The 27,837-nt window shown below is 47.6% G+C and overlaps 1 protein-coding gene across 1 annotated transcript in view; it reads right to left on the bottom strand.

Moving 5' to 3' along the window:
- Window positions 1-27,837, bottom strand: part of DRD2 (dopamine receptor D2) — a 68,323-nt gene that overhangs the window by 7,588 nt on the left and 32,898 nt on the right. Inside the window, exons 2-3 of the mRNA XM_028515885.2 lie at window positions 6,393-6,708; window positions 404-513 (exon numbers count right to left, since the gene is read on the bottom strand). Of these exons, the coding sequence (XP_028371686.1) occupies window positions 404-513; window positions 6,393-6,677 (395 nt within the window). The 5' untranslated portion in view covers window positions 6,678-6,708. The remainder of the gene's footprint in view (window positions 1-403; window positions 514-6,392; window positions 6,709-27,837) is intronic.

The raw sequence follows: 27,837 nt of genomic DNA, 5'->3' as shown, positions 1-27,837 counted from the left end.
TAAACCATATAACCAGACACTATAACTCAAAATGGGTAGCCGTCATCATCCTTGGTTTCTAGACAATGAAACTAGGGTTCTGAGAACTTCCATAATCTGCCCAAGGTCACCAAAGTAGAAAGTGATAGAACCAGGGCATCAGTCAGAATCAAGTGCTTTTTCTCTATACCAGCCTGGGTATGCTTGGTAGCATCACTGTCCATAGGATGGTACTTTCCCAGCCAGACATACATGACCCTACACACATGTGCATGGGCACAATGCACATAAACACAAAGCCATGGGCTCATAGGCACAAAGCCAGCCACATAGTATCACAGACAGAGCCTGACCCTAAAGGAAAGGTGGGGCAGTCTAAAAGGGAAATGGCCAGGGTCACCACTCCCACTCTGCCTGGGCTCACCTGTCAATGCTGATGGCACACAGGTTTAGGATGCTCGCTGTGCACATCATGACATCCAGAGTGACAAAGATGTCACAGTGAATCCTGCTGAATTTCCACTCGCCCACCACCTGGAGACAAAGCAACACAATAGGTGGAAGGTAGAGGGGAGATGAGCTCAGGACTGGTAGCTCGGCTCTCCTGGGGGAGATCAGGCCAAGGGCTCAGAGGGCAGCTGTGATGGTCTTTTGGGTCTCCACCTGGGGTCTGGGGGAGAAGAGGGGCCACAATGGGGTCATGCCCATGGGGTCTGAGGCCTTTGTCCCTAGTCCCTTTCCTCCTAGGCACATAAGGCCACCTTGTGCCCAGAACTGTGCTAGAAGAAAGATGACCAAATTACACTGAGTACTTCAACTTTTTTTATCTGGAAAACATTTGTGTGATCACCTTGAGACCCCCATTTTACCAATAAGCAAACCAAGCCTCAGAAAAGTGCAATGACTCGCCCCGCCACTAAGCTGTGTCAGGTCCTGCTCCGGCCCAGATTTTCAGGGAAACCAGGCAGCTCCTTCAGTGCTCAGCATGTTGCATGGTACAGGTTAGGGGCCCAATAAGTACTGTTAAGAACAATGGTGAAGACAATGGCCCTGTGAGACAGGGAAGGCACTCCTCCTTGTTATGCCTGGAGAAGGAAAGAAGGACAGTCTGGCCTAGGGCTTTAGGAACACCAGCGTGGGCTGGGGCGGAACGATGGGATATGAGAAGTCCAGCTGCTAGCACAGGCATTTTACATCCCTCCCCGACCCCATCACACACACCCCTACCCCCTTAAACACACACACACACACACACACACACACACACTGTACCCACCCCCATGCACATCTGCACCTCACACCTCTGTTTACACACAGGCATTCACACACACAAAGCAGGCTAGTCCTGGCAACTGTAGAAGTCTGGAGCAGCCCCATCCTCGAGCAGTCAGGACAGGGAGATAAATGCACCTTGGGCCTCTGCCAACAGGAGAAAAAAGGAGCAGGACAGGCCTCTCTTGGTGACTGAGCAGGTCAGGACCCACAGCAGAGCAGTAGGCCTTCACATAATCTTGCTCATCCTCAGTGCTGCCCTCTTTTCTGCTCTGGGGCATGAAGACAAATGTTGGCATTTACGCTCAGTGGCAGGCCCTGCCGCTGCTGTTGTCCAGTGTGGAGAAAACAGCAGCTCCTCCTGGAAGACAGGGGTCCTCTCACAGCACCACCTTCTTTGGGCCCCTCTCACGTCACAGCACAGGGGCCCCTGCACCTCAGTGCATCACTGACCATGTGGGCAGCAGCTGAACGTCTTAGGGGCTGGGAGGGGGTGGGGCAGAAGTGCTTCCTCGGAAAAACCAAAGTCTACCTTTTGGCGCCACTGGGAGAGTTCTGGGCCCACCTGGCCCATACCCCTTTGAAGCCACCCCTAGACTAGATCTTCAGAGCTGCTTTCCTGTCCCTAGGGATTTAGGTCTGAGACTATCCCTCTTTCCTATAGGCCCTTGGTATATGCCGGGCTCTGCCCTAGACTCTAGAGAGCAGGGATGAGCAGGACTGACAAGTTCCTGCCTCGGGGAGCTCTCAATCCCCTTTCCCAAAGGTTTCTCTGGAGCGAGAATAAGGGCGGCTTTCCTCCACGGTTTCAGGAGCAGTTCTTCTGGGACACAACTAGGGAGCTGACTCAGCGACACAAGAGAATATGTTGGTGGCCACTGTTTCTAGAACACCTACTGTGGGCATGTACTTTATCTCCTTTACTGTTCTTAATGCTCACACAAAAGGCACTGCTTGTGTCCAGTCACAGATGGGGGAACGGAGCTCAGAGGGTACACCCAGCTAGCGGGCAGCAGGGCTGGAATCTGAGGCAAGTTCTGGGCAGCACAACCTACACTCTCTCCTAAGTTATCTTGGGAAGGTCCATCAGGCCTGTTAAAAAGGAAATAATTATATAAAAAGTACTAAATAAATGAAGTGTGAAAAGAAAGATTATAATTGCTAGGGTGGACAAATTTGGGGTCAAATTGGAAAATGGACTTGCCTAGCATCACCCGGCGGTTTAGTAGCAGAGAAAGAAACAGACCCCAGGTTTTTCTCTGCACCTTTGGACACCATACATTGACATTCCTTTTTCTTTTCTTTTCTTTTCTTTTCTTTTCTTTTCTTTTCCTTTCTTTTTCTTTCTTTTCTTATCCTCACCTGAGGACATGCTTATTGACTTTAGAGAGAGTGAAATGGAGGGAAAAAGAGTGGGAAAGAAACACTGATGTCAGAAAGAAACATCGACCAGTTGCCTCTCATTTGCACCCTGACTGGGGACTGAACCCTCAACCTAGGCATATGCCTCAGCTGGAATTGAACCCAAAAACTTTGGTTTATAGGACAGTGCTCCAACTAGTGAAGCCACACCAACCAAGGCACATTGACATTCTTGCTCACATGAAGCTGAGACCAGCAGGATGGGCCTTGAGTTAGGTAGTTAAGTCCTAATAATAACTAGAACATATTAAGCACTTATGTGTCAGGTACTGTTCTAAACATGCACACTGATATCTGTGGAATGTGACAGTAAGCCTCTGAAGCTAATAAAATGGATGCCACACCTCAAAACCTCAAGCTTTACCTTTCCTGCTCTGTAGCTTCACACACTTTGTTTCCCTGCTTAGAAGGCATGTTCCCTCCCCTGGATAACTCTTCTGAGAACATCACTTCTTCCTGCATGACTTCCTTGTCCCTACATGCCAAGTCCCATGCCCCTGTGTATGCCCGCATCTCCTCTGGGGACTCTTCACTGTCACCTCCAGCAGTAGTCACCTCATTGATGGCAGACCAGTGCTTTAGACCTCAAGGAGGGTGTAGGACATAGGATTGCTTAATACATGTCGAATGGGTGAATACATAACTCTGAGATCTTAGTCTGTTCACATTTCAATTTCATCTCTTTATCTGGAAAACGTACACAGTAAAACTGCCCCTCAAAGGGCTGGGAAGTCGAAATGGCATGGTACCTACAAACAAGTGGCCCACTGCTCTCTTCTCTAGGAGCTTCTCCAGATGGAAAGTGGTCAAGCTGGGGACTGAACCCCACCCTCCCACTCCAAAAGCAGTGTACTTTCCAAATACTGAGTGGAATGAATATGAGTAATGCATGTCCAGTTCCACATCACACAGGCGCTGACATGGCAGGCTATTGGAAGCACTTACTATCACTGCAGGAACAAGATGGAAGACTCTAGATACAGCAGATGGTTGCAAGAATACTTAGACAGAATGTTGGGATCAAGTGAGACTCCACTTGGAACATTCTCCAGGGACAATAAATAGCTGAGACTATGTCCTAGGATAGGGCCCATGTCCAGCTCTTGTTGGGGTGGGAGACTATGGGAGAGTTTGAGCATAGCCCTCTGAAATGCCATTCTCCACCCTGCCCTCTGAACACTGAGCTTTCCCTCTAAAACAAAGGTAAGTTTAAAATTGACCCAGCAATTCCACTGCTAGGATTATATCCTAAGAACCCTGAAACACCAGTCCAAAAGAATCTATGCATCCCAATGTTCATAGCAGCACAATTTATAATAGCCAAGTGTTGGAAGTAACCTAGGTGCCCACCAGTAAGTGAATGGATCAAAAAACTATGGTACATTTACACAATGGAATTCTATGTAGCAGAAAGAAAGAAGGAGCTCCTAACCTTTGTGACAGCATGTATGGAACTGGAAAGCATTATGCTAAGCGAAATAAACCAGGCGGTGAAAGACAAATACCATATGATCTCACCTTTACCAGGAACCTAAACAATAAAAGAAACAAAAAAGCAAAATATAACCAAAGACACTGAAATAGAGGACAGATGACAGTGACCAGAGGGGAGAGGGGAGGGAATTTCAGGTGAAAAGGAGAAGGGTTTACAGGAAAGAGTATAAAGGACACATGGACAAAAATTAGGGAGGCCAGTGGAAATGGGAGGGAGGTAGGGAGGGCTGGGGGGTGGGCTGGGATGGGAGTAAAGGACAGAAAACTGTACTTGAACAACAATTAAAATAAAATAAATTTTAAAAAATATGTCCAAAGGACTCAGAGATCAGTAGGAGCCCCAGCACAGTCCATGTACAGCTTTGACCCTGCCACAGGGAGTCTGGGTAGGGGCAGTGGGTCTGACAGCCCCCAGAACCCGTGCCCACAGTCCTGGGCAGAGCACACGTCACTCTGGGAAGAGGGAGCTTCTTCACCTGGGTATGGGAGAGTCCTCTCTCTATGGGTGGACAGGTGCGACACTTTTACATAGTGCTTATTATGTGCCTGGGTCCATTTCAAGCATGTTTATGTAGTCATTCATTCAATTTTCAAACAATGCTATGAGATAGATAAGGAAACAGACACAGAGAGAGGTCTTTTTTCCTGATGGTCTGAGGCCTGGACCCTGCTTAAAAGCAAGCAGGAGGGGACCTTGAATTAAGAAGGGGCTGCTCAGGGAGAGGCCTCAGACAGCACCTGGGCCTGGCAGAGCCTAGGGGCTGCAGAGACATTGCAGTCACAGAGGAATTGAACCCCTGGCTGTGGCACCTGTATGTTTTATGTTGTTTTGTATCTCTTGTTTATTTCCTTTTAGTTCTTCCTTAAGATTCAGTCAGGTCATTTTGGAAGTCCCAGCCTGTTGCAGCTGTGCTAGAGGAAACCAGAGTGATGGCCCAGAGCTCCTAGGGGCTCATGTGGTGGTGGCAACAGGAAGTGCAGGGGCCCCCGAGGGGAGAGGGGACAGGGGAAAGGGCCACTGTTGACCAGCTTCCCCTCCCCACTGCAGCTTCTCCTCCTTGAGGATTTCTCTACACCAACTTACAAAGGTTTCATGTTTACTTTTAAAAGAAGGGCTCACCACCATGGCACAGGTAAACTCCTCTCTAGCCCAGGGCAGGAAGGAAACAGCCCAGTGATCTTGATGACCTTAGCATTGGTTCTTCCCTGAATGCCTGGTCAGATTCCTGTGCAGCCAGACTCCACCCCAGAATCCTGGGCAGAGAAAGGGGCAGTATCCAGCTGTGCCCACTCACATCCCCAGGCCCTTCCACATCCGCCTAGCAGCTCTGAAAAGCATCCAGCTGGAGGTGGGTCCACTTAGGGACTTGTATCAGTGGCTTCTCCCTCTGTTATGTGATCTGGGTGGAGACAGGCAAGTTCTCCAAGCTTCGGTTTCCTCTTCTGTAAAGTGAGAAAAGTAGTATCGACTCTCAGGATTAGCACGAGGGTTTGCTGAGTCTGTGTCTGAAAAATGCCTGGCACTGTGCCTGGCCCATAGCAGGGGTTGCCTACTCACTATTCTGAAGCACAGAGCTAGGTTCTGTCCTGGGTCAAGCAACAGTGACACTCTGGTCCTTCCTGAGAAAAGGGTTGCAGCACAGTTCACAGAGGCCTCTAACTGTGTTCCAAACACAGGCACTAGAACAAACTGGGGGAGAGGAGAGGGAGAAGGAGAGCGCAGAACAGCAGCCCGCATTTTTGAAGCAGGGAAAGAGAATGAAGAATTCAGGCCTGGAAGCAGGAACATCTCCCGTCCTTGGGGGTCCCCATCAATTATTCCCATTTCCAGCAGGACCTAATGAACCAACTCGGGGGCCAGACAATGTGTCAGCTCAGATCCGGCAGCTGTGTGTTGCTGGAGGAGTCACCTAACTTCTGTGAAATGGTGATAATAACATCGGTTTCTCAGAGCTGCTGCGAGAACTCAATTGGAAAAGGCTGTATGTAAAGGACTTAACACAAGGCCTGGAACCTAGTAAGGACTCTATCACTGGTAGCTGGGATTGTTAAGGGGACAATTTACCCATTTTATAAGGAGAAAAGCTGAGCCCACAGTGGAGAAAGAGACCATCTGAGAAAGCACCAGGCAACATGTGGGTGGGAAGCACTGAGGAGCCTGGACTCAAGGCTCCAGCACTACGTCCTCTGGAGAAGGTGCCGAGTATGATAGGGCCCAGACCTACCTCCAGGTAGACAACCCAGGGCATGACAAGCGTGGCTACAAGGAGATCTGCGACAGCGAGGCTGACGATCAGGTAGTTGGTGGTGGTCTGCAGTGCCTTCTCACGGGACACGGCCATGCACACTAGCACATTGCCGAAGACGATGATGAAGATGAGCAGGGTGAGCAGCATGGCATAGTAGTTGTAGTGGGGCTTGTCGGCCTTCCCTTCAGACCCATTGAAGGGCCGGCTCCAGTTCTGGCTCTCCGGATCGTCATCGTACCAGGACAGGTTCAGTGGATCCATTGGGGTAGTAGGGCCACTGAATGGCCAGGCTCTGGCCAGGAGAAATGGACACAGGGAGTGAGCAGGAGGACCTCCTAAAGCATGCTGCCTCCCATGGAGGACTCTGGAGCTAACACCAGCCACTAGAAGTTAATAGAATCCTCCAGCCTCAGAATGTTAAGCTTTGCATCTAAAAATTTCCTAAAACATTGAGGTCTACTGCCACTATTTTGCTAGCAAGTTCTTACAGATGGTAAAACAAATGAGGAAGTATAATTTTTTAAGAAGTAAAATAAAGTAAATGAGCTTGAGAAGAGCTGACCATTCATTCTTTCATTTATTCAACAAACAATTATTAAGCACATTCCATTCACCACACACTTAAGTTCATGAGGAGGTCCAGCTTCTAATGGTAGGAATAGAAATATGCATTCACTTATTCTTGCTTCTACAAATATTTATTAAGCACTGTTCTCATAGCTCTAGAAGCACAGGCAGGAATGAAATATACATGATTTTCCAACTCACAATCTAAAATCAACAATAGCCAATTAATCAAGCAATTAAATCTGTGCATGGTAGGCACTAGGAAATGGAAGGGGGAGAGACACACATAACCTAGCTTAGAGATTTAAAGCAGGCTTTCCAGAGGAAGTGATGTTCAGCAGATGCCTGAAGGATGTGTAGGAATTAGCCAGGTAAAGAGCTAGGAGCCAGGGGAGGTTCTAGACATGGGAATCAGCATGTGTGAAAGACAGAGCCAGAGAGCAGGTGCCACGGTGGAGGCAGAAGGAGTTCTGGGCTAGCTGAAGCATGGAGGGACTTGGAATGAGTTAAATCAGGGAGGCTACAATAGTTGAGACCATAGAGGATCACAGAGGGCCTTACAAGTCATACCAGCAGTTTAGCCTTGAACCTAGTGGCAATGGGAACACCACAATCAGATTCGCCTCTCAGAGAATGATTCTGACTGTTGTGTAGAGAATGGAAGGATGGTGCCCAGCAAGATGGCAGCACACCAACTGGGAGGCTGTTGCAAGAACCCCAGAGAGAGATGATGAGGTCTGCACATGTGCACTGAGAGCCCCGAGGAATGGGCATCCTATTCCATGGGGGGAAAACATCCTGAAAGAGGTGTCATCTGAGATGAAGGAGGAGTTAGCCTGGCAACCAAGGGGGTAGGAGGAGATGTGCCAGCCAGAGAGAACACAACACAGTCCCAAACAGCAAATAGTTCTGTTAGTCAAAAAGTGTAGGGCATGATGGTGACAATGGGGAAAATTAAGCTGGAGGGCCATTCATGGGCCAGATGGGGCTTTGTAAGCTTGGGAGCTCCTGAAAGGTTGGGTGCAGAGGACTGACTCCATTGGACTGGTGTTTTAGAGAGGTCACTGGCTGCTATAGTGTAGAGGGGACCTTGGGGGGGAAGTGAGGTGCGGCTGTAATTCAGGTAACAGATGGTGGTTGCCTAGATGAAAGTAGTGGGGATGAGAATGCAGAGAAGTGTTCAGAGTCAGTAGCTAACCTGGAAGTCAGGTCCATGGAATTTGGCCATCGCATAAATGTGAGGCAGGAGGAGCACTGGGGACAAACAGGGAGAGAAGATGTTGAGAATAACTCTGAATTTCTGCATTGGGTTCTGGGAGGCTGGTAGTGCTGCTCACTGAGAAAAGGGAGCAGGGGGTTCAGAGGCAGGCTTGAGAGGCATTGATGCGCTTGACAGCCTGTGTTTTGGTTGTGATTGAAACATAATGCACATATAATAGAGTTGGCTTTCCTGTTAACAAAAGTGTTCCTACTTTACACACTGGAATTAAATTTATCAGTTTTCAAGGCATTCTGCATAAAACACCATGATTTTCAGGTGCTGTGGTACCCACGTAGGTTTGAAATGCACCGATTTATGCCATTCAGGGTGAACATGTGTCCAAATCACGGTGGGGGTCACACCAGCCACAACAGGTTAGAAGGGACCTCTGACCTGGAAGAAGGGTTTACTCCCCTCTACGCCTTCATCCCTCTCTGACATACCTGCTCTGTCAGCTCTCAGCAGAGGAACACGAATGATAGCCTACCCAGCACAACCACTCTGGAGTCTCTGGGGAAAGCAAAATGCCTAATTCCATGCTGGATACCATGGGATGCCACCCATGCAACAAGACTTCCCACTCAAGGTAGGGAAGCACTGTGTCCTATTGATGGTATCCTCTGCAAGCCGAGTGGGCCCTCTTTCCATGTGGAGCACACAGCAGGAGACCTGGATGTGTGTATTGAACAGGCAACAGGGGCTACCGCTGCCAGTCATTTACTTGGCATCCATTGAGCCTGCTGGGCAGAAAGCATGGAGCCAGGGAGTGTTGGAGGCCTGGAGACCTGGAAGGCACAGGCACTTACCCAGCATCCTGATGGTGCCTCTCTGCCCTTTCTCCCATTTCCTCAGTCCCTCTCTGGGTAGGGCCTGTGGCATCTGATGGGGCCCCTCAGGTCTCTGTCATCCCCACCCAACCCATTCTCTACACCCAACCAGACTTACGTTCCTGCAACACCATCCTGAGCCTGCCTATGAGGATGGCTTCGTCTACTTGTAGAGAATTTGACAGTTTGCCAAGTTCTTTTCTATTTTTAATATACTATCTCACTTATCCTCAAAACAACCTTTGAGGCTTGTCACCATACAAATCAGAAAAGTGTCTAGAAACCTTCATTTCCTTTTTCTCCAGTCACAGTCCCTACATATCCTTCATGGCAAACTTGCCCAGAATCCTCCTGCCCTAGGGCCTGTCCCAAGTATTCCTAGCTGGATCTTCTTCCTCCTTCCTCAAGGCTTCTACAGCATTGCTTCATGATTTTGCTTTGGAACACACCCCATTTGTGAGTCTGTTGTTTTCACTGGGGGGTTGGCATCTCAAGATTACACCATGTGTTGCTTATGCCTCATCTTCTTCGTGGAATAATCAAAAGAGCAAACTAGCTCGTTCTTCTCATCCAACTCCTAACCCTGTAACTGGCAGGCAGTAATGATCCACGGAGGTTTGCTGAACTGAATCAAAGTCTCTGTGAGTGCACCTGGGAAGAACCCCACACACATACTTGAAAGTAACTATTACCATAGGCCACCTGATGAACAAGTGGCAAGAGTAATGCAAGAGCCTGAGTATCATGGGTATTGCATGTTGCATCCCCAAGAAGCAGGCTGAGGAGGAAATTAGTGTGCAGGAAATTTATTGTGGATGCTCTCAGGCTCAAGACTTGCAGGGAAGTGAAGGAAGCAGGACTGGGCAGAGAAGTCAAGCTGTTTTACAGTTACACCACAGGCCTCATGTGTCCTCCCCAAGGAGCCTTGCAGAGTTGCCTGGTTGCCTGAATTAAGGCAACAGGGCCAGGCCTTTGTCCCCTCTCGTAAGTCATGGGCTGTCCCAGAGAAAGGGTGTGGACTTGAGAAAGGCATCTCTCTTTAGCAGTGGGCAATCACCAAGAAGGGGGACCCAACTGTGAACTGCCATTTGTCAACACTCCCAGTAGTCAGGGAAGGAGCACATTCGTTGTACAGGGGATCTGGGTGGCACTCTATAGCACCCACTACAGTGGATGTTCAGAAATCAGAGAGAACATGGATGCACATGGGTTTGGCTGGGGTGTTCATGGAAGGCTTCCTGGAAGGGGTAAACTTAAACTGGGATTTGAAATTGTGGGTACAATTTAGATGGCAAATGTAAACATTGTAGGTCAGGGAGGGCCCAGGGTGAATACTCATTCCTCAGGGAAACGGTGAGTCCCTTCACCCAAGGCTGGATAAGGATTCACTGTTGCATTTAATTTTCTAACTAGTATTTATTCTCATTCTTACTGATTTTTGCTGAAACAAAAGTAATATGTTCACATTATAGAAAAAAAAGAGAGATCATGGAAAATGCCTAAATGCCCATAGACCTTATTAACATCTTGGTACAGGGTTGTCTTCTGTGTCCTCAGCACCCTTCCTACCTGGGGCTGACGCTTCTCACCAGCAGGGGCTGCCCAGCGGCTCTCATTCAGTACGAAGCCGAGCAGGAATTCAGACACAGCAAATCCACTCCCACAGATAAGGCCTGTAGCACCAGAGGCACTCGTATAACATAGGGGCTGAAGGCCAAACAACCTGGGTTCAAACCCCAACTTGTACCCTTACCAGCTCTGGGACCTCAGCTATTTGGCTTTCCTGAGCCCCAGTTTTCTCATCTACAAAAGGGAGACAGCAATTATCATTGTGAGGATTAAGTAAGACGACACATGTGTGGCCAGCACAAATAAACCCTCGAGGAATGTTAGTTAACTAAAAACCAAACCAAGCAAAAGAATGAAAAGGAAACAAAAGGCGATGTGTGTTCCTGAGCCGTGGTTGCAGGGTATATGTGAGCAACCCCTGGGATGGGGTAGCAGCTGGCCTGGCAGACCCAGCCCTCCCAGCCCACCTGCTGTATAGTGAGCCTCTGTCACAGCAGTTGTATTTCCTCGGCCCTGAGACAGAATTCAGTGTAAGATGCCCCTTTGCTTCATGTCCTCCTAGGGGAAAAAGTGCCATCAAACCCCAATAAGCTCTAAGGGGTCAATTGTAAAATGAATTCTGATTTCAGAGACACTAAAATGTTGGTGGGGTATATTTTATTTATCCTATTAGGATGAATAAAATACAACGCCCTCCTGGCATTTCCCTACCTGCATTTTCTCAGGAGGCCTGAGAAACCCTGCTGGACCCCAAGGGTCCCCTGATCCTGCTCCGGCACCAACCCTTCCTCTTTTCCTACTACCGATGGGAAGATGGAGCAGGCGGAGGCCAGGCTGTGGTCTTTCTCCCTCTGGGGACACCTGGGAGGCCCCTCAGATTCCTACCCTCCAAGCTTCTCCATCAGGTTGTCTTTTGCCTGTGAGGAGGGTGAGCACCAGGTCACCCGACCTGTCCTGGCCCCAGAGAAGCCAGGTGAGGTCGGTGCCCCCCTGGTATCATGGGGGATGCCAAGCCCACACAGCAGCCAGCACTTTGGCCCTGCAGGGATGGTCTAAATGTCTTTGTTTTTTGTTTTGTTTTGTTTTATTTTGAAATGGAGATTGGCTAAAATGTGTAACCCAAGGTGAATTATTCTTAACAGTTAGAAGACTTTTCATATATACAAGATCACATTATTTTAATGTTTTTTTTCTGTTGTCAGAGTAAGCATTTTGATTTGGAGTTATGAAAATACCATCAACTTGTTTGCTAACCTCCATACGTGACTCACCTCAAGTGGTTCCTGCTTCAGGTGTAAAAGCTCCAAATCACAGTCCCCAGTCACTGAGCATTTAGCAAGTACCCAATACATACATGGTCACTGCCATTTCTTCCCATTTAGTGGTTTAGCTACATAGTCCTATCTCCTGGGACAGAAATGGGTGATCTAACCTTACTGCTGAGGACACCCCAAAATTCATCTTTTGAAGCTCTATCCCTCTCCCTTCCAACATGATGGTATTTGGAGGTGGCCTCTGGGAGGTAAGTAGGTCTAGATAAGGTCACCAGGGTTTGGCTGTTGTGATGAGATGAGTGTCACTATGAGCAGAGACACCAGGGAGCTTGCTCTGGCCCCCTCTGCTGTCCTGTGAGCACGCAGTGAGAGGCAGCTGTCTGCAAGCCAGGACCCGACCGAGCTGGCACCCACTCTTGGACCCTAGGCTCTGAACTGTTGAAACATTCACTTCTGTTGTTGAAGCACCCAGTCTACGGTATTTGGTCACGGCAGCCAGAGCTGACACAGACGCAGGCAGATACCAGGCCTCACACAAGCACAGGGCTATCTCTCCCCCAAAACACCATCTTTATCTTCCCTGTGCAGCAAAGCAGTGCACTGCTGCTCCCCAGCCCGCCCTCCCCTGATGGGCTGCAGGCTTTTCTTTCTCAGCTTCCCTGGAGTGTGGGAAAGAGGAGGGAGCCAGGTATAGGGGAAGCTCCTCTGTGGGTAGCCTGCAAGCTTCAGCCATCACGTGCCAGAAATCACTGGCCCTCTTCTGCCTCCAGCACTCGTTGCCCCGCCCCAGCTCAGAAGGGCAAAGGTCTAATGAAAGATGTCCCAGAACTACCAATCAGGTTCTCCCCAGCATCTAGCCTACCACAGCCTGCTGCAACTTTTGCCGTCTTCAGAGGTACATAGTGGCTTTCCAATAAGACATAGGGGATGAATTAAGGTGTGTGCATTACCTGGGCAAGAGGAATGGAGAGTTCACCTTTCCAGAATCAAGCCCCTCTGCCATTTATATTTGGTACCTTACAAATAGTACAATTTTCTGTGTATGTCCTAATTTAAAAACTTGCTAGCTCTGGGGCAGGGATAGGGAGCGGGAACAGGAGTGGAGCAGGTGTTGTGGTGAGGATGATGGGGGACTCAAGGGTTGGAACATTTTAGTTTCAGCCAGTAGCTAATAAGCTAGTAATAAATGTATGTAAAAAGCTGTTGTTTCAGGAACTGCAGGTACAGTCCACCCTGACTCTAGGAGACCTCAAGCGATTGACTTTTGTGCTCCAGAAGAGACCATGAACAGTCGAGGTGGTGTCTGAGCCATTGTCTTCCAGGGACAGACAGTCCACCACCCAGAACACAGATAAAGAAAATCACCCAGGACACAGGACACAGATAAGGAAAATCACTAGTCAGTGGATGAAAGGTTGTCAGGGAAATTGCTGGACTGAAGCTTTTATCTAATGAGCCTCTTTCCTGAGTCCCAAATCCCTTACCTACACTTTGTTCCCTTGAATTCCAAACCCCTTACCTGAACTTCTGCCCCTTATAAAAAACATGGCTTAAAAGGAAATGTAGGACAGTCTGTTAGGGTACAAACCTGCCATCTCCTCAGATCACCGGCCATCTGAATAAAGTGCCCATAAAGATTCAATCCCTGTCTCTGCTTATTGGGTCTGCTAGGTAACAGGCAGCAAGAATCCTGGCTTTTCTGGTTTCAAGGAGGTGGGCTCACACCCAGGCTGCAAATAGAAACAGCTTCGGACAAGTATGCTGGGGTTGGGGGACAGGTGATGGGCCTTTAAATCTCCACAGTTTGAGTGTGTCTCCTAACACTGACTTTCTCTCAGGAAAAATTTGGAGGCTATTTTCACCCATGGGTGGGGTCAATATCTCAGGGCAGCCTGGAAGCCTGGAGAACAGCTGGCTGGTCCCAGAGGAGAGAGGAGAGGATTCGTTTTCTCTGGTTTTAATTTGATTCCACCCTCCAGCAAAACTCCAGGGCCCAGGGCGCAGAGGGGGAGCTGAGAAACCCTGGGTGCAGTCTAAACTCAAGCAACCCTGTTCCGTTATGCTGCCTCTTCTGCAAGTTTGGCATTTGAAGGAGTCAAATTGTCTAATTAAAATTTAACAATCCCTTATCAGGCTCGTGGCGGGTGAGACACTAGCTGTCTTAAACACATCATTTTTTTCCTCTTTTCTAAGACTTGAAACATTTCACTGAAAAAAGGAGGGGGCACTTTGCATTTGCATTTCAAAAGCAGTTTGTTGGAGTGACTTCAGCTGGATGGGAATTGGGAGTGAGTGGGTAAGGGCTCCCCCTCAGACCCCACAATTCGAGCCACACTTGCTCCTCCAGTCAAAGATCTAGGCTGTGTCTTGGGGGTGGGCCCTTCCCCAGATCTCCCTGTAGCTGCAGGAAGAAAGGGTGGAAAGGAAAAAAGGGAAGGAAACATCTGCATTCCTTCCTATTCCAGAGGGAAGAGTCATCGAATAATGCCTTGCTTACTGCCCACAAGGGCTGCCTCAGCAGGGCACAGAGGAACCAGGAGCCCAGGAGCCAGGACCTCAGGTTCCCACAGCCCTGGGCCAGGCAGTCACAGAGCGCCTGAGAGGGCCTTCTGGGCCAGACCTTGGGAAGGCCCCTGTGCGGGTGGAAGGCATAGCTCCATCTTATCTCCATGGAAGGGCCTGCAAGCCCTGGGGTCAGGATAGGAAGGATGGTGGGGAAAGGTCTGTGGGGCAAGGGTGGAGTAGGAGGAAAGGAGAGGAATGTTGCAATGGAGAACAGGGAAGTCTGAGTAGAACAGAGGAAGATTGTAACAGTGGGGAATTGTAATCCACCCCACCATTCTTTTGAGAGTGTGTCTGTGAGTGCTGACTCTGACTAATGTGCAGCCTGTAGATGAACAGCATGTTTGTATAAGGAGGCTAGGAACTGACTTCAGAAGATGCAAACCTCAACCATCAAGCATCTCAGCTCCGCAAGATTTGCTGACCTTTGACTGTGGAGCCAGCATGACTAAACCAGGATGACACACACGCGTCTGTCACTTGCCTTATCAGAATGGACTGCACTCTTCTGCACATAGAAAACTTTTCAATCCTTTCCCTTGGTCTCTTTGTTCTGTTCCCCTCTCCCTCCTTAGAAAACCTCTGCCTGCACTGAGGTGTGGAGATGGGCTTTGAGACACGAGTTTCCCATTTTCCAGGTGGCCAGCCAGCACCTGAAAATAAACCACTTTATATCAGCACCTGCCTCTTGAGTCTTGGCTTTCGTAGCGGCAGGAGGCAGACCTGCAGCTGGTAATGTGAGCGAGGGAGGGGCACTGGATGCTGTCATTCCCAGGACACCCCCTCCCACCACCCTCAACATCTTTCCCAGAGTCCCAAGCCAGGCATATAGGGGAGTATGGTGGTGAGGCTGGGGGCCTGGCTCAGGCACCAGTATTCACTCTGGAGGTTTCTATTTAAGGAGAGGGACACCCTCCCCTCCCAGGCACAGGCAAGGTATGTTCCCAGAAATACCTTGGCTCTAAAAGTTCAGGGGAATGCTGAGAATGGCATTCTTACCCACCCCCTCACTGCTGAAGGGGGACAGATGTGAACTAGACCTAAGCTAGTGGTGAAACCTGCCCTCTAGTGGCCGGGATGGGGGAGTGCAGGGGGTGGGAAGGAATGCCGCCCACTGACACCATCCCTCCTTTGTGCCCCCTCCAGGCATGGTGAGCCTCCCTAGTGGAACCTGGATTTCGGCAGGGCAGCTGAGTAGCAGTTGGGGAAATTGTCTCGATTTCCTCAGAAAGTGTGGAACATCTAGGATGAATCTCTCCCATTCTTGCTCTCTGGCTATGTCTGACCCTACTCAGCTGGAGCCAGGAGGGTAGGCATAGTCTTGAGGGCCCTCAGTGGCCCAGCCTGAGGTTTATAATATGGTCACCTGCTCAAATGTCCCCCCATCAGCAACCTGCACTCACTGAAGTTGAACATAGTCAGACAGTCCCCCTTGCCTCCCACCTCCGAGCAAAGAGAAGCTCTCCTCAGATACTCATTCAACTTCTTGCCACAAAGGCCACAAACATACCACCACAGGCACCCTGCTCCCTCCCCTAGGGCCCCAATGTCCCAACTCCAGACTAGGCTCCGTCCTTCCACCAGGGCTCAGGATTCAGTCCTGGCTAGTGCCCTCTTCCTGCTCACCCTTCAGGTCAGTTCTTTCGCCAGGAAAGCCTTCCTGATAGTCTAGCTCAGAGCCATCCTCTTACTCAATGATCTCACAGCACGTGTGCTCCTCACTGGCACACATCACAGGTGTAATTACATTATTATTTGTTTAATTATTTGTTTAGTGTCTGTTCTCTTGCCAAACTGTGAACTACGCCAGCTTAAGAATCATACCTGGAGACTGAGTGGTGTGGCTCTAGGACAGGGGCCATTTTTCCCCTCACATGCCCGACTGGTGTGGAGCCCTCCCCTTCACACAGCCAAGTCTGGGTCTGCTGGGGCCTAGTCAACAATGCTGGCCTCACCCCAATGACTCCTTGAGACCCTGCCTCACCACAAAGGTCTGTGGATGCCCAGCAGGGGACAGCTAGACTTGGTGTACCCTGGGACTTTTGCTGAGTGGCTCAGGCCCAGCACTGGCACCAAGTTTGAATCTGTATCAGTCTGGTGAGGACCACTTACCCCTACCTGGTGACTCACTGAGAATCTACTTCATGTAACTTGAGTACCACTAGGAGCTCTTTCACTGACTGAGCCTAACAGACAGCCAGGAGGCAGAGGCAGATGGAGGTGGATCTCCGGGTGCCTTAAGACTTTTGCAGACCTGCCCCTGGGCTCGGTAATGGTGAAAGCTGGCCTTGGTGTGCAGCTTGGTCCTTCCCATGCACACCCAGGACCAGCAGAGGCAGCCACAAACTGCAAATTGCCTGGTAGCTCCAAACAGGTTGTCCAGGGCCAGTCACAGGCAGCGTCTGGCATTGACATGAATCACAGTCCCTCACAAGAGGCCCCAAAAGCAACACACACAGTGGCCAACTTTAGACAACATCACAGCAGGATCCATTGGCTTCACAAGTGGCACATCTAAAGGGAGATCTTGGCAGGTACCAGACCCGGCTAAGGCAAATCTCACTGTGTGTGTCAGCACCTGCACAGCAGCTCATACACCGAGGTTGGGGTTGATTCTCCCAGTCAGCCAGCCTGAGGGTCAACCCCACGCATGAACAGGCCAAAAACACTCAAGGCTCAATTATAACAGGAGGGCTCACATAACCAACACAAGGGTCATTACTAGATTATGCAGCTCAAGTGAACAAGGAGACCACTAGGCCCCACCTACTACATTAGGCCACCCTCCTAAGACTGGGAGGAATAGCAGCTCGATCTGATACATAGAAACGAACACAAAAAGTCAGCCAAAATAGGGAGACAAACATGCTCCAAATAAAAAACAGAGAAATCCCCTGAAAAAGAGCTAAATGAAATGGCAGCAAGTAATTCACCAGATATAGAGTTCAAAAAAATGATTATAAGGATGTTCAAAGAACTTAGTGAGAAGTTCAAGAAACTTAGTGAGAACTTTAACAGCATGAAAAAGGACATATAAACCATGAAAAGGAACCAGTCAGAAATGCAGAATACAATATCTAACATGAAGAATACACTAGAAGGAATAAACAGTAGGTTGGATGAAGAGCACTGAATCAGCAATTTGGAAGATAAGGTAGGAGAAAACACCCAATCAGAGAAGCAGAAAAAAAAATCCAAAAAAACATGAGGATAGTTTAAGGCACCTTTGGGACAACGTGAAGCGTAACAACATCAGCATCATAGTGGTACCAGAAGGAAGAAGGAGAGGAAGGGATTGAGAATGTATTGGAAGAATTAATGGCAAAAATTTCCCTAGCCTGGTGAAGAAAAGACACACAAGTCCAGGAAGTGCAGAGAGTCCCAAACAGCATGGACCCAAAGAGGCCTACACTGAGACACATAATAATTAAAATGCCAAAGGCTAAAGACAAAGAGAGAATCTTAAAAGCAGCAAGAGAAAGACAGTTAGTTATCTACAAGGGAGTTCCAATAAGACTGTTGGCTAATTTCTCAATAGAAACATTTCAGGCCAGGAGGGATTGGCAAGAAATATTCAAAATGATGAGAAGCAAGGACCTAGAACCAAGACTATTTTACTCAGCAAGGCTATCATTTAAAATCGAAGGAAAAATAAAGAGCTTCCCAGAAAAGAAAAAGCTAATAAACACCAAACCGGTATTACGAGAAATTTTAAAGGGTCTTCTTCAAGAAGAAGAAGAAGGAAAAAGACAAAAGGAACATAGTTATAAAGAATAAAATGGCAATAAATACATACCTATCAATAATCACTTTAAATGTAAATGGCTTAAATGCTTCTATCAAAAGACATAGGGTGGCCGAATGGATAAGAAAACAAGACACACACACACACACACACACACACACACACACTTCTTCCAAAAAGACCCACCCTGGAACAAAAGGTACACACAGACTAAAAATAAAAGGATGGAGAAAGAAATTTCATGCAAATGGAAATCTAAAAAAACTAGGGTAGCAATACTTATATCTGGCTAAATAGACTTTAAAACTAAAGCTATAGTAAGAGATAAGTAATGTAATTGAAGCAGTAATCAAAAAACTCCCAACAAACAAAGCCTTGACTAGATGGCTTCACAGATGAATTTTACCAAATATTCAAAGAAGAACTAGCACCTATCTTTCTCAAATTATTCCAAAAAATTCATGAGGGAGGAAGACTCATTTAAGAATGCCAGCATTACCCTAATTCCAAAACCAGATAAAGATACTATAAAAAAATAAAATTATAGGCCAATATCCCAGATGAACATAGATGCTGAAATCCTCAACAAACTATTAGCAAACTGGATGCAGCAATATATGAAAAAGATCATATACTATGATCAAGTGGGATTTATTCCAGGGATGCAAGGTTGGTACAATATCCACAAATCAATGACTGTGATACATCACATAAACAAAATGAAGGATAAAAATCACATGATCATATCAATAGATGCAGAAAAAATATTTGATAAAATCCAGCACCCATTTATGATAAAAATACTTAGCTAAGTGGGAATTAAAGAAACATACCTAAACATAATTTAAAAAGCTGTATATGACAAACCCACAGCCCATACCATACTCAGTGGGCAAAAATTAAAAGTGTTTCCCTTAAGACTGGGAACAAGACAGGGATGTGCACATTCACCTCCTTATTCAACATTGTACCAGAAGTCCTAGCCACAGCAATCAGAAAAAAAGCAGAAATAAAAGGTATCCACATTGGAAAGAAAGAAGTAAAACTGCCACTATTTGCAGATCACATGATACTGTATATGAAGAACCCTAAAGACTTCACCAAAAAACTATAAGAATGGATAAATGGATTCAGTAGAGGATAAAATATAAATATCTAAAAAATCAGCTGCATTTATATATACTAATAATGAACTATCACAAAGGCATACTAAGAAAACAATCCCATTTACAATTTTGTCAAAAAAAAAAAAACCCTAGAAATAAATTTAACCAAGGATGTAAAAGGCCTGTACTTGGAGAATTATAAGACACTGAAGAAAAAATTGGAAATATAAATAACTGGATGCACATGCATCCAAACATATGAAAAGATGCTCAACATCACTAATCGTCAGAGAAATGCAAATTTAAACCATGATGGGATACCACCTCACACCAGTCAGAATGGCTATCATCAATAAATCAACAAATAACAAGTGCTGGTGAGGGTGTGGAGAAAAGGGAACCCTCGTGAACTGTTGGTGGGAATGCAGATTGGTGTAGCCACTGTGGAAAGCAATATTGAGTTACCTCAAAAAATTAAAAATGAAACTCCCTTATGACCCAGTGATTCCACTTCTGGGAATATATCCAAAGAAAACCAAAACACTAATTCAAAAGAATATATGCACCCCTATGTTCATTGCATTCAGAATAGCCAAGATTTGGAAGCAGCCCAAGTGCTCATCAGTAGATAAGAGGGTAAAAAAGCCATGATACACTCGCACAATGGAATACGCTCAGCCATAAAAAAGGAGGAAACCATACCTTTTGTGACAGCAAGGATGGACCTGGAGAGTATTATGCTAAGTGAATTAAACCAGTCAGAGAAAGACAAATGTCATATGATTTCAGTCATATGTGAGATCTAATGAACAAAATAAACTAACACACAAAATAGAAACTAACTCATAGATAGAAAGGACAAACTGACAATTGTTAGAGGGGATGGTGTTTGCAGGGGCTGGGTGCAAAAGGTGAAGGAATTAAGCAAAAAACATCCCAACAAACTCATAGATACAGACAACAGTATGGTGATTACCAGAGGGAAAGGGGGTGGGGGGAGGAAGAAGAGGGTAAAGGGGGATATATGGTGACAGGAGACCTGACTTTGGGTGGTGAACACACAATACAATACACAGATGATGTAGTATGGAATTGTACACTTGAAACCTACATAATATTATTAATCAATGTTACTCCAATTTTTAAAAAAGAATCATAATTATCTTGCCTTATTATGATCTTCTCACTTCTTAGCACAGCACCTGGAAGTGGTAGGTGCTCAATAAATGAGAGGTATTTCTGGGTGCTAATATCTTTTCCAAATGTGGAGGAGCTGGTCCCAGGGTCTCTTTCTACCCTGGTTGTTGTTTTCTCTCTCTGGATCCTTCTCAAGGGGTACCAGTAGCCTTCTCTGAGCTCTGAATGTGGACCACGAGGTCCCAGTCACGGTGATAGCTGGGGTTGAATGCCCTGCTGGTTGGGGTCCATCTAGGAGCTCTCCAGCTGGGCCATCCCTGGGGCACATGGGGTTATAGGCATTGGAAGAAAAAGAGAATGCTCATGGGTGAAAGGGGGTATAAGTATGCATGGAGGTGGGGAAATAACCAGAGTTCTGGGGAAAGGGGAAGTACAGATCTGTGGAAAGGGGAAGTACAGATCTGGTGGGGATAGTTCTGGGCTCCAGGAAAGCCTGGGGGATGGGGTTTCACAGCATTTAGATCAGCAACATCCAGTATGGGTGTGACATTACACACAGGCCAAGGTGGCCCGGAGCCCCTTTCTCACTCAGCACTAATCGGCAACTACAAAGCATGTGCAGTGAGCACACTGAGCGCTGCTGAGACTCACAGCTCATCAAAGGAGCTTCAGGGTAAGATGGGGGTCTCCCAGGGAGAGGTGGGAGCACACACAGTTCCTCCTCCAACTGTGGAAAGGTGGCCCCAGAGAGACCAGAGGTGAGCATGATGGGAGCCTTCTCATCTCTGATGCTCCCATCCAGCACACCCGCTGTTTCTGCTTCTCCCAAAGGTGGCCAGGTGTCCCTGGAAGTGTGGACTGCCAAGGACTTCAGAAATGTATGCTCTCGTTTCTGGGCCAGGGGCCCCTGGGGTATACCGTGGGGCGAGGCAGGGTCCAGGAACACAGTGAATCCAAGAAGGGATATCTGCCTGACAGTCCCATCCCTGTGGATTTTGATGGCTCCATAAAAACGTCTCCTTGCAAACTGTCAAAGTGTCACAAATTAATCAACTGTTAGCTAGAGTGACTCAGTGGGGAGGGGGTGGGGGAGTACTGCTCGGGTAATGCTGAGCAGGGCGGTGGCAGTACTGTTCTCTGTGTGCACTGCCTTTTGATTAGAAACCCTAGCTTCTCAACATCTACGAGCGGAGGAGCAGATCACTGGGGCAGCTCACCTGCATGCGGAGCAGAAACTTGGCTGCTGGGAAGCAGGGTGGAGGGCGTGGGGCCCAGGGCCCCCTCCCAGAGGAAGGGAACACAGTGCGCAGAAGGAAGCAACCAGAAATTGCTCAGATCTAAATTCAGAACAGAGCCCACAGCTGGCACTGCTTTCTTTTATCCTTTTTCTCTCTTACCCTCCCTCCTCGATTTTCCCCCAGGAAGAGAAGAACTGGGGAGTTGAGCTTGCTTTGCCCTGAGGCCAGGCCAGGTCACAGGAGCCTGGGAGGCTGGCTCACTGAACTGCCCGACTAGACCAGACTCGCCAGCAGGAGCCAGGGGAGGAGGGAGGGCTCGGTCTCAGACCAGCCTCCTTGACCTTTACTTTAATTTCAGGAAAGAACTGAGAAAACATGCTCTTGAAAGTCAAGAGGGAGACAAATCCTGAAACTTATTGCTCTAGAAGAAGGAAAAACAATCCTCACTATTTGGCAGAAAATTGCTCTACTTTATGAAAACACATCCCTGTTCATAAAAAGAGGGTCCAGTCCAAATAACAGCCAACATCCCACTGCTGGGGACCCTCTCCCCAAGTCACCCTATCCTCCAGCTCCGGCAAGCTGGCACTGGGGATCTTTTTCCACAAAGATGAAAGGTGGGGGCAACATTTAAATTGATGTCCACCAATAACTATTTGGTGTGGTACCTCAAAGACAAAATGAAGGTAAAACTTCACAGGAATGCAATCAGCAAAATCCAGATTGTGAAAAAGGCTTCAGGACAAATGACCTGGTTTCTTCCAAAAATAAATTGCACAGAAACAAAAAAAGAGATGGAGGGGGAGGATTCTGTAATAAAAGCAACTTAAAAGCCATCAGTCAATTGCAAAGTGTGGACATTATTTGCATCTTGATTCAAAGAAACCAGGTTTTTAAAGATCTTTAACATTTATGAGACAATTAAAAATTTGAAGAGTAGATTTTTAATATTAAGGAATTATTGATAATAATGTTTAGATGTGGCAGTGACATTCCAGTTAACTTTTTAAGAATCCTTATTTTTTAGACATACCTATTGAAATATTTACAGATACAGTTACACGAGTTCTGTGATTTTTTTGAAAGAACATCTAGGGACATATAAACGAAACAAAATTTGCCATAAGTTGATTGTGGCTGAAGCTGGGTGGTGACACACTGAGGTTCATTGTATTATTCTTTTTGATGTATATGCTTGAAATTTTCTATAACAAATTGTTTTTTTTTTAAAGTCTGATCTGCTATTTAACCTCCACAGCCTCCCTCCCCACATATGGGTGCAAACCAGACTTGGGTCCCCTTGCTGACCCTGTTGTCTTACTGTAAGTGCTGGCTTCCTTTCTTGCCCATCGGGCCTGACAGACTCTCCCTCTGTCCCCATCACCCCTTTGCTTCTATCCAGTACAACTGGACTTCCAGGACCCTTTCTCAAAGACATAACAGCTTTGGTCTAATGGGCCACCTCCCTTCTTTCACAGAGGATGGTGGTAGAGACAGGAGGCGGGGGATGGGGGGGTAGACATCTATTCTAATGACAAAAGGAACACCTGCTGAGCTCCTATTCTATCCCAGTCATGGTGTGAAGAATTGAGCATATATTATTTAATTTAATCTGCACAACAGCCCTGTGAGATATTACTTCCATGTTAAAGAGGAAGAAACAGGACCAAAGAGGGTGACTAACTTGCCCAAGTTAACCCAAGTGCAGTGGGTTATGAACACATGTCTACCTGCCTCCAGAACCCAACTCTCCTTATACCAGCAGCTGAGTCTGGGTTTAATGAGGATCTGGGAGTAGGAGGCAGTAAATTCTTAGAATCCAGGTCTGCAACCCATCTGCAGGACAGATGTCTTTATCTGAACTACAAACACGGTGCCTTCAAAGGCGTGTCCAGGGCCTCAGCCCACCAGGCTGTTGGGTCTCAGACTGGTGTACACAAAGGCCCCCAGTGGAACCCCTCACCACCTTATAAAGAGGGAAACCAGAGTCTAGGGCACACCCAAGTTTCCTCAGAGTCCTGAGTGCCACTGGGCAGTGGGATGTTTTACAAAAAGTGATGTTCTTGGAGACTCCGGGGCATCAGGCTGCTTGGGTAAAGTGAGCTCTGAGGACAGGGCATGCTGGATTTAGAGTAGAGCAGAGGAGTGTGAGCAAGAACTGGGGTCTCACCTGACCCTGTCTGAGCCCAGGGGCTGCCTGTGGGCTCTTCCCTTTAGCCCAGTTCAGCCCAACTTCTTCCTGCCACTCCTGTGTTTCCTTTCTTTCCATGGAGTCTGGGCCCACCAGCAGGGGCAGCACTACAGGCCTGGGCCTCTTGCCTGCCTGAGCTCCTGCTATGTCATTCAGAGGAGAGGCAACATGGGCATAGCCTCAGAAGGGAGCAGGGAGCCTCTTCCCTGCCCAAGCACAGGCTGGAGGCAGGGACAGAGCCCCTGACTTCCTCTCCCACATGGTGACAGTAGGTCAGAAGGGCAACCACAGCGATGGGCAGAGTCCCGATAGCTGTGTGCCCACTGGTGTGGCATACTCTCTCACCTGCACAGCCCTGTCTCCAACATTTGAGGTTTTTCTACGCCTCAATGTCCAGAATAACAAGGGGAGCAGCTTCCTTCTATCCTGAGAACTGAAGGAGAGAAGTCAATGGAGCATTTTTTTTATCAGACAGGCACCCTGTATTTCAGTCTCACCTCCAATACTTGCAAGCAGTATGGCCTTGACAGTGGGATCACTCTGGGCCTCAGTCTTTCCATCTGTAAAAGGGAGACATTGACTCCCTCTTCACTGGAGTGGTTATAAAATTAACTCAGAAAATGCAAATGAAGGAGCCAGGACATGGTAGATGCTAAGTAACTGTCAGCTAATATCATTAAGAAGGATGCCACCACTGCTAGAGAGATGGAGCTGAGCTGCGTGAGGAGCCCTGAGAGAAACAGACCCCCTATTTTTCTGAGGCCTCAGTCCTCTGCGCACTCGAGAGGGAATGAGCCACGTCCAACACATATGAAGTTCCCACCACCCAGCCCTGAGCTCAAGCCCTGAGATGTTGGGGGCACCCGGCAGGTGACCTTGGTTAGTCTCCATGAAGATTTGTAGCAACCTTGTGTGTTCTCTCTAAATCTTCAAGGAAAAGAAGTCCTGCTTTGTCTGTAGCCTTCCTGGTAAATTCTAACAATGCACCAGCTATGAGAGTTTCTCTTCTTGAAGGCAGAGCTAGGCCAGGCCCACACTGAGACCTGGAGGACTCTGTGAGGGACGAAGTGATGTCAGCACTGGATTCTTTCATCTAATAATCCAGTGTGTGCCAGTGGCTGTCTGACATGCAGAAGGATAATCCAGTTCCCTAGAATGAGCCACTTTTCCAATTAGCAATTTAATAATTAATAATTAGCAATACCTTAATAATGAAAGCAATCATACCAAATTTCAGAGTGGAGGAAAATCAACTAAAATGATATATTTCAAAGTACTTTTGACCTCTTAAGCCTGATAAAAATGTTAGAACTTGAGACCTCCCTTTGGCCATTTCCAAACTGACTGCGTCTACAGGAGCTGCCAGCCAGTGACGGTGGCTGCACTGTTCGATTGCTGTCTGCACATGCTCTCTCATACTTACTGCTCCTGTGTCTGGCCCCTCTCTCTCTCTGATGTGTCTGATGGGCAGAGGTTGTCTTAAACATGCTGTATATCCTTAGCATCTACTGGGAAGGCTACTAGTTTGACAAATGTTTCCGAGTGTTGGTGGTGCCAGTGGACACTGGTAGCAACAGTGCTGCTTTGCATAACTCTAAAACAGGTGAGACTGCCTTCCTCATGGGGTTACTTTGAAGGTTAATGAGATACATTAAGCCTTTAGCCTAATCTCTGGCCCAGAGAATGCACTCAGCTGTTCATAGTCTCTTGAGCGGTAACCCGGAAAAATGTAGAATATTCTATTTTATTCTGGGAAGAAACCTTAGGAAAGATCTCATCTAACCTCTTTATTTTACAGATTAAACACCAAGGCCCCCAAAATGAAAGGACTCACCCAAGTTCACAGGGCCATTTGCTACCAGAACTTCAGTTAAGGTCTCTAAGATGGGTCCCCTGCTTTACCCTATATGTCTCTCCTCTGGCTCATAGAAAGGACTCGATAAATGGCAGTTATTAGCTTCCAACATGGTCACTCTTATTATTATCATCATCTATATTTTCAAACATATTACATCAGCTGAAGAAGAATGATTCTGGAGGCTCCATGGGTATCTCTCCTGACTCTAACCTAAATTTATTCAACTTCTTACATACACTCATCTCCTCCATTCCTGTCCTTCCAGAGATGGGCAACAGTGGGCATTCGGAATCTGCTGGTATACGATCCCCCTTCCTGGCAATAACCCTTTGCTTTTAACCCTTTCTTTCTAAGGGCTGCTTTGAAAGCCTGACACTTCTCCCACTTTCCTCTGGATACTTGCAGAGCCATGCACACTGAGGGTTATGTGCTCTGGAGTGGTGGCCAGACGTTCAGGGTGTAGCCCAGGACCATGGGCCTGGTGGATTTCTTTATGGAATTTTGCTTCTTGAGCTAATTTCTTTGGGAGCTTTTCTGACCCATTTTTCCCCGGGAGCCTAAGGGAAGAGCCAAACCTCAGGATGTGCTGTTCAGCAGCCTAACATAGTCAATCACGAAGTCAACAGCAGAAGCAAAAAATGCAGATCCAGGAGGACTTCATTACCTGTGAAGACGACAGGGAATTCCCAGGCAGGAGAGCTAGCTGCTCAGCCACAGAGGGTGGGGGTGGGGCCAGGGAGCCTGCTCCCTGAGGCCCTCTTTTGATAACTGTGCCCTCCTTGGCCTTTGGCTCTCTCACCTGTGGAGTGTGAGAGAGGGCAAGGGAGGTCAGGAGGGAGACAGGTGTCCTTCAGAACATCACTAAGGAAGCCTCTGTGGCTGGAGATGCCACACTGGCTTTCAATCCTGAGAATTTCTGAGGCAGCACTTCGGTCGCATCTTGGGACTCCTGGGACACAGATGAGCTAAGTTTTCTGAGCTCATCATGGCAAACAACATAATGTCACTAATCAAACTTCCTCTGCGCCTACCCAGTTTGATAAATCTGCCTTTGATGCACTAAGTGAAGATGAATTAGCAGTAATGAGGCTGTGACAGCTCCCCGAGGCACAGGCTGACGAGAGCTTTGATGGCTCTGGCAGGAGGGAGGGGAAGCTCTTCCCTGGGATCAGGTGGAGCTGCAAAGTTTGTGCGAAGAACCCACCACCGATGCCAATGCTCCTTGGCTTTCACTTGCAGCTTGTGCCCTCCCACATGCAGTCACCATCCAAGAAGCTTAAGCCAATGTGTACCTGACAAACAGCTTGCTGTCTCCCTATAATGAGGCTCGTGCCATACTCTCCAAGGTAGTAACAACTTTGGGCAGGCCAAAGTATGGAATCGACCCATTTTACTGCATGGGGAAATGAGAGCTGGCCATGGCAGGCTGGTAAAATTCTTACTTGCAAGGCTTCCCACTGCTTAGGCAGAGTCCTCACCACGCCAGCAATGGAGACTCAGTGCTGTTTAGCTAATCCCTTGCATACCAGAGGCTGCAAACTGGGAGCCTACAGGCCACAGTTATCTTGCAGTTACGTTTTGTTAGGTTCACACAGCATTGCTGAAAAATCACAATTTATCACCAGTATTTAAAATTTGAAGATTTTATATTAAAATGCAGATCTCTAGCTTCTCTTATAAAAAGAATCACAAAGTTTTGGAAACACTGGGTCAGCATTCTCGCAAGGCCACGACAAGCTGGGGTCAAGTCGAGGCAGCCCTCTTTACATGGAAACACAGTGATCACAGAAGGCCGGGGCCCTCCCTAAACCTTGGAGTGCCCAGCTTACGGGGAAGAGGCTGTGTCTGCACTCCAAGGAGGAAGAAGGGGAAGATGGAAGGTGGAGCTACAGCTCTACCCTGTGTTCCCAACCTTTACATTCTCCCTGGGTGCCTCAGTTTGAAAAGATTAATGCCCCAAGGCGTTAGTCCCCTTCCTACTATCACCCATCCAGCCCCAGCCAATTAGGGTGCAATGCCCTCAAGTTTACCATAGTCCCCACCAGTCCTTAGAGTCCCACATCCAGTTGGTTTCACTTAAATTACA

Source organism: Phyllostomus discolor, chromosome 6 (assembly GCF_004126475.2).
Source record: "Phyllostomus discolor isolate MPI-MPIP mPhyDis1 chromosome 6, mPhyDis1.pri.v3, whole genome shotgun sequence".
NCBI classification, from domain to species: Eukaryota; Metazoa; Chordata; class Mammalia; order Chiroptera; family Phyllostomidae; genus Phyllostomus; species Phyllostomus discolor.
Note: the sequence above shows the minus strand (reverse complement) of the source record. Positions and strands in the feature narration are given on the sequence as shown.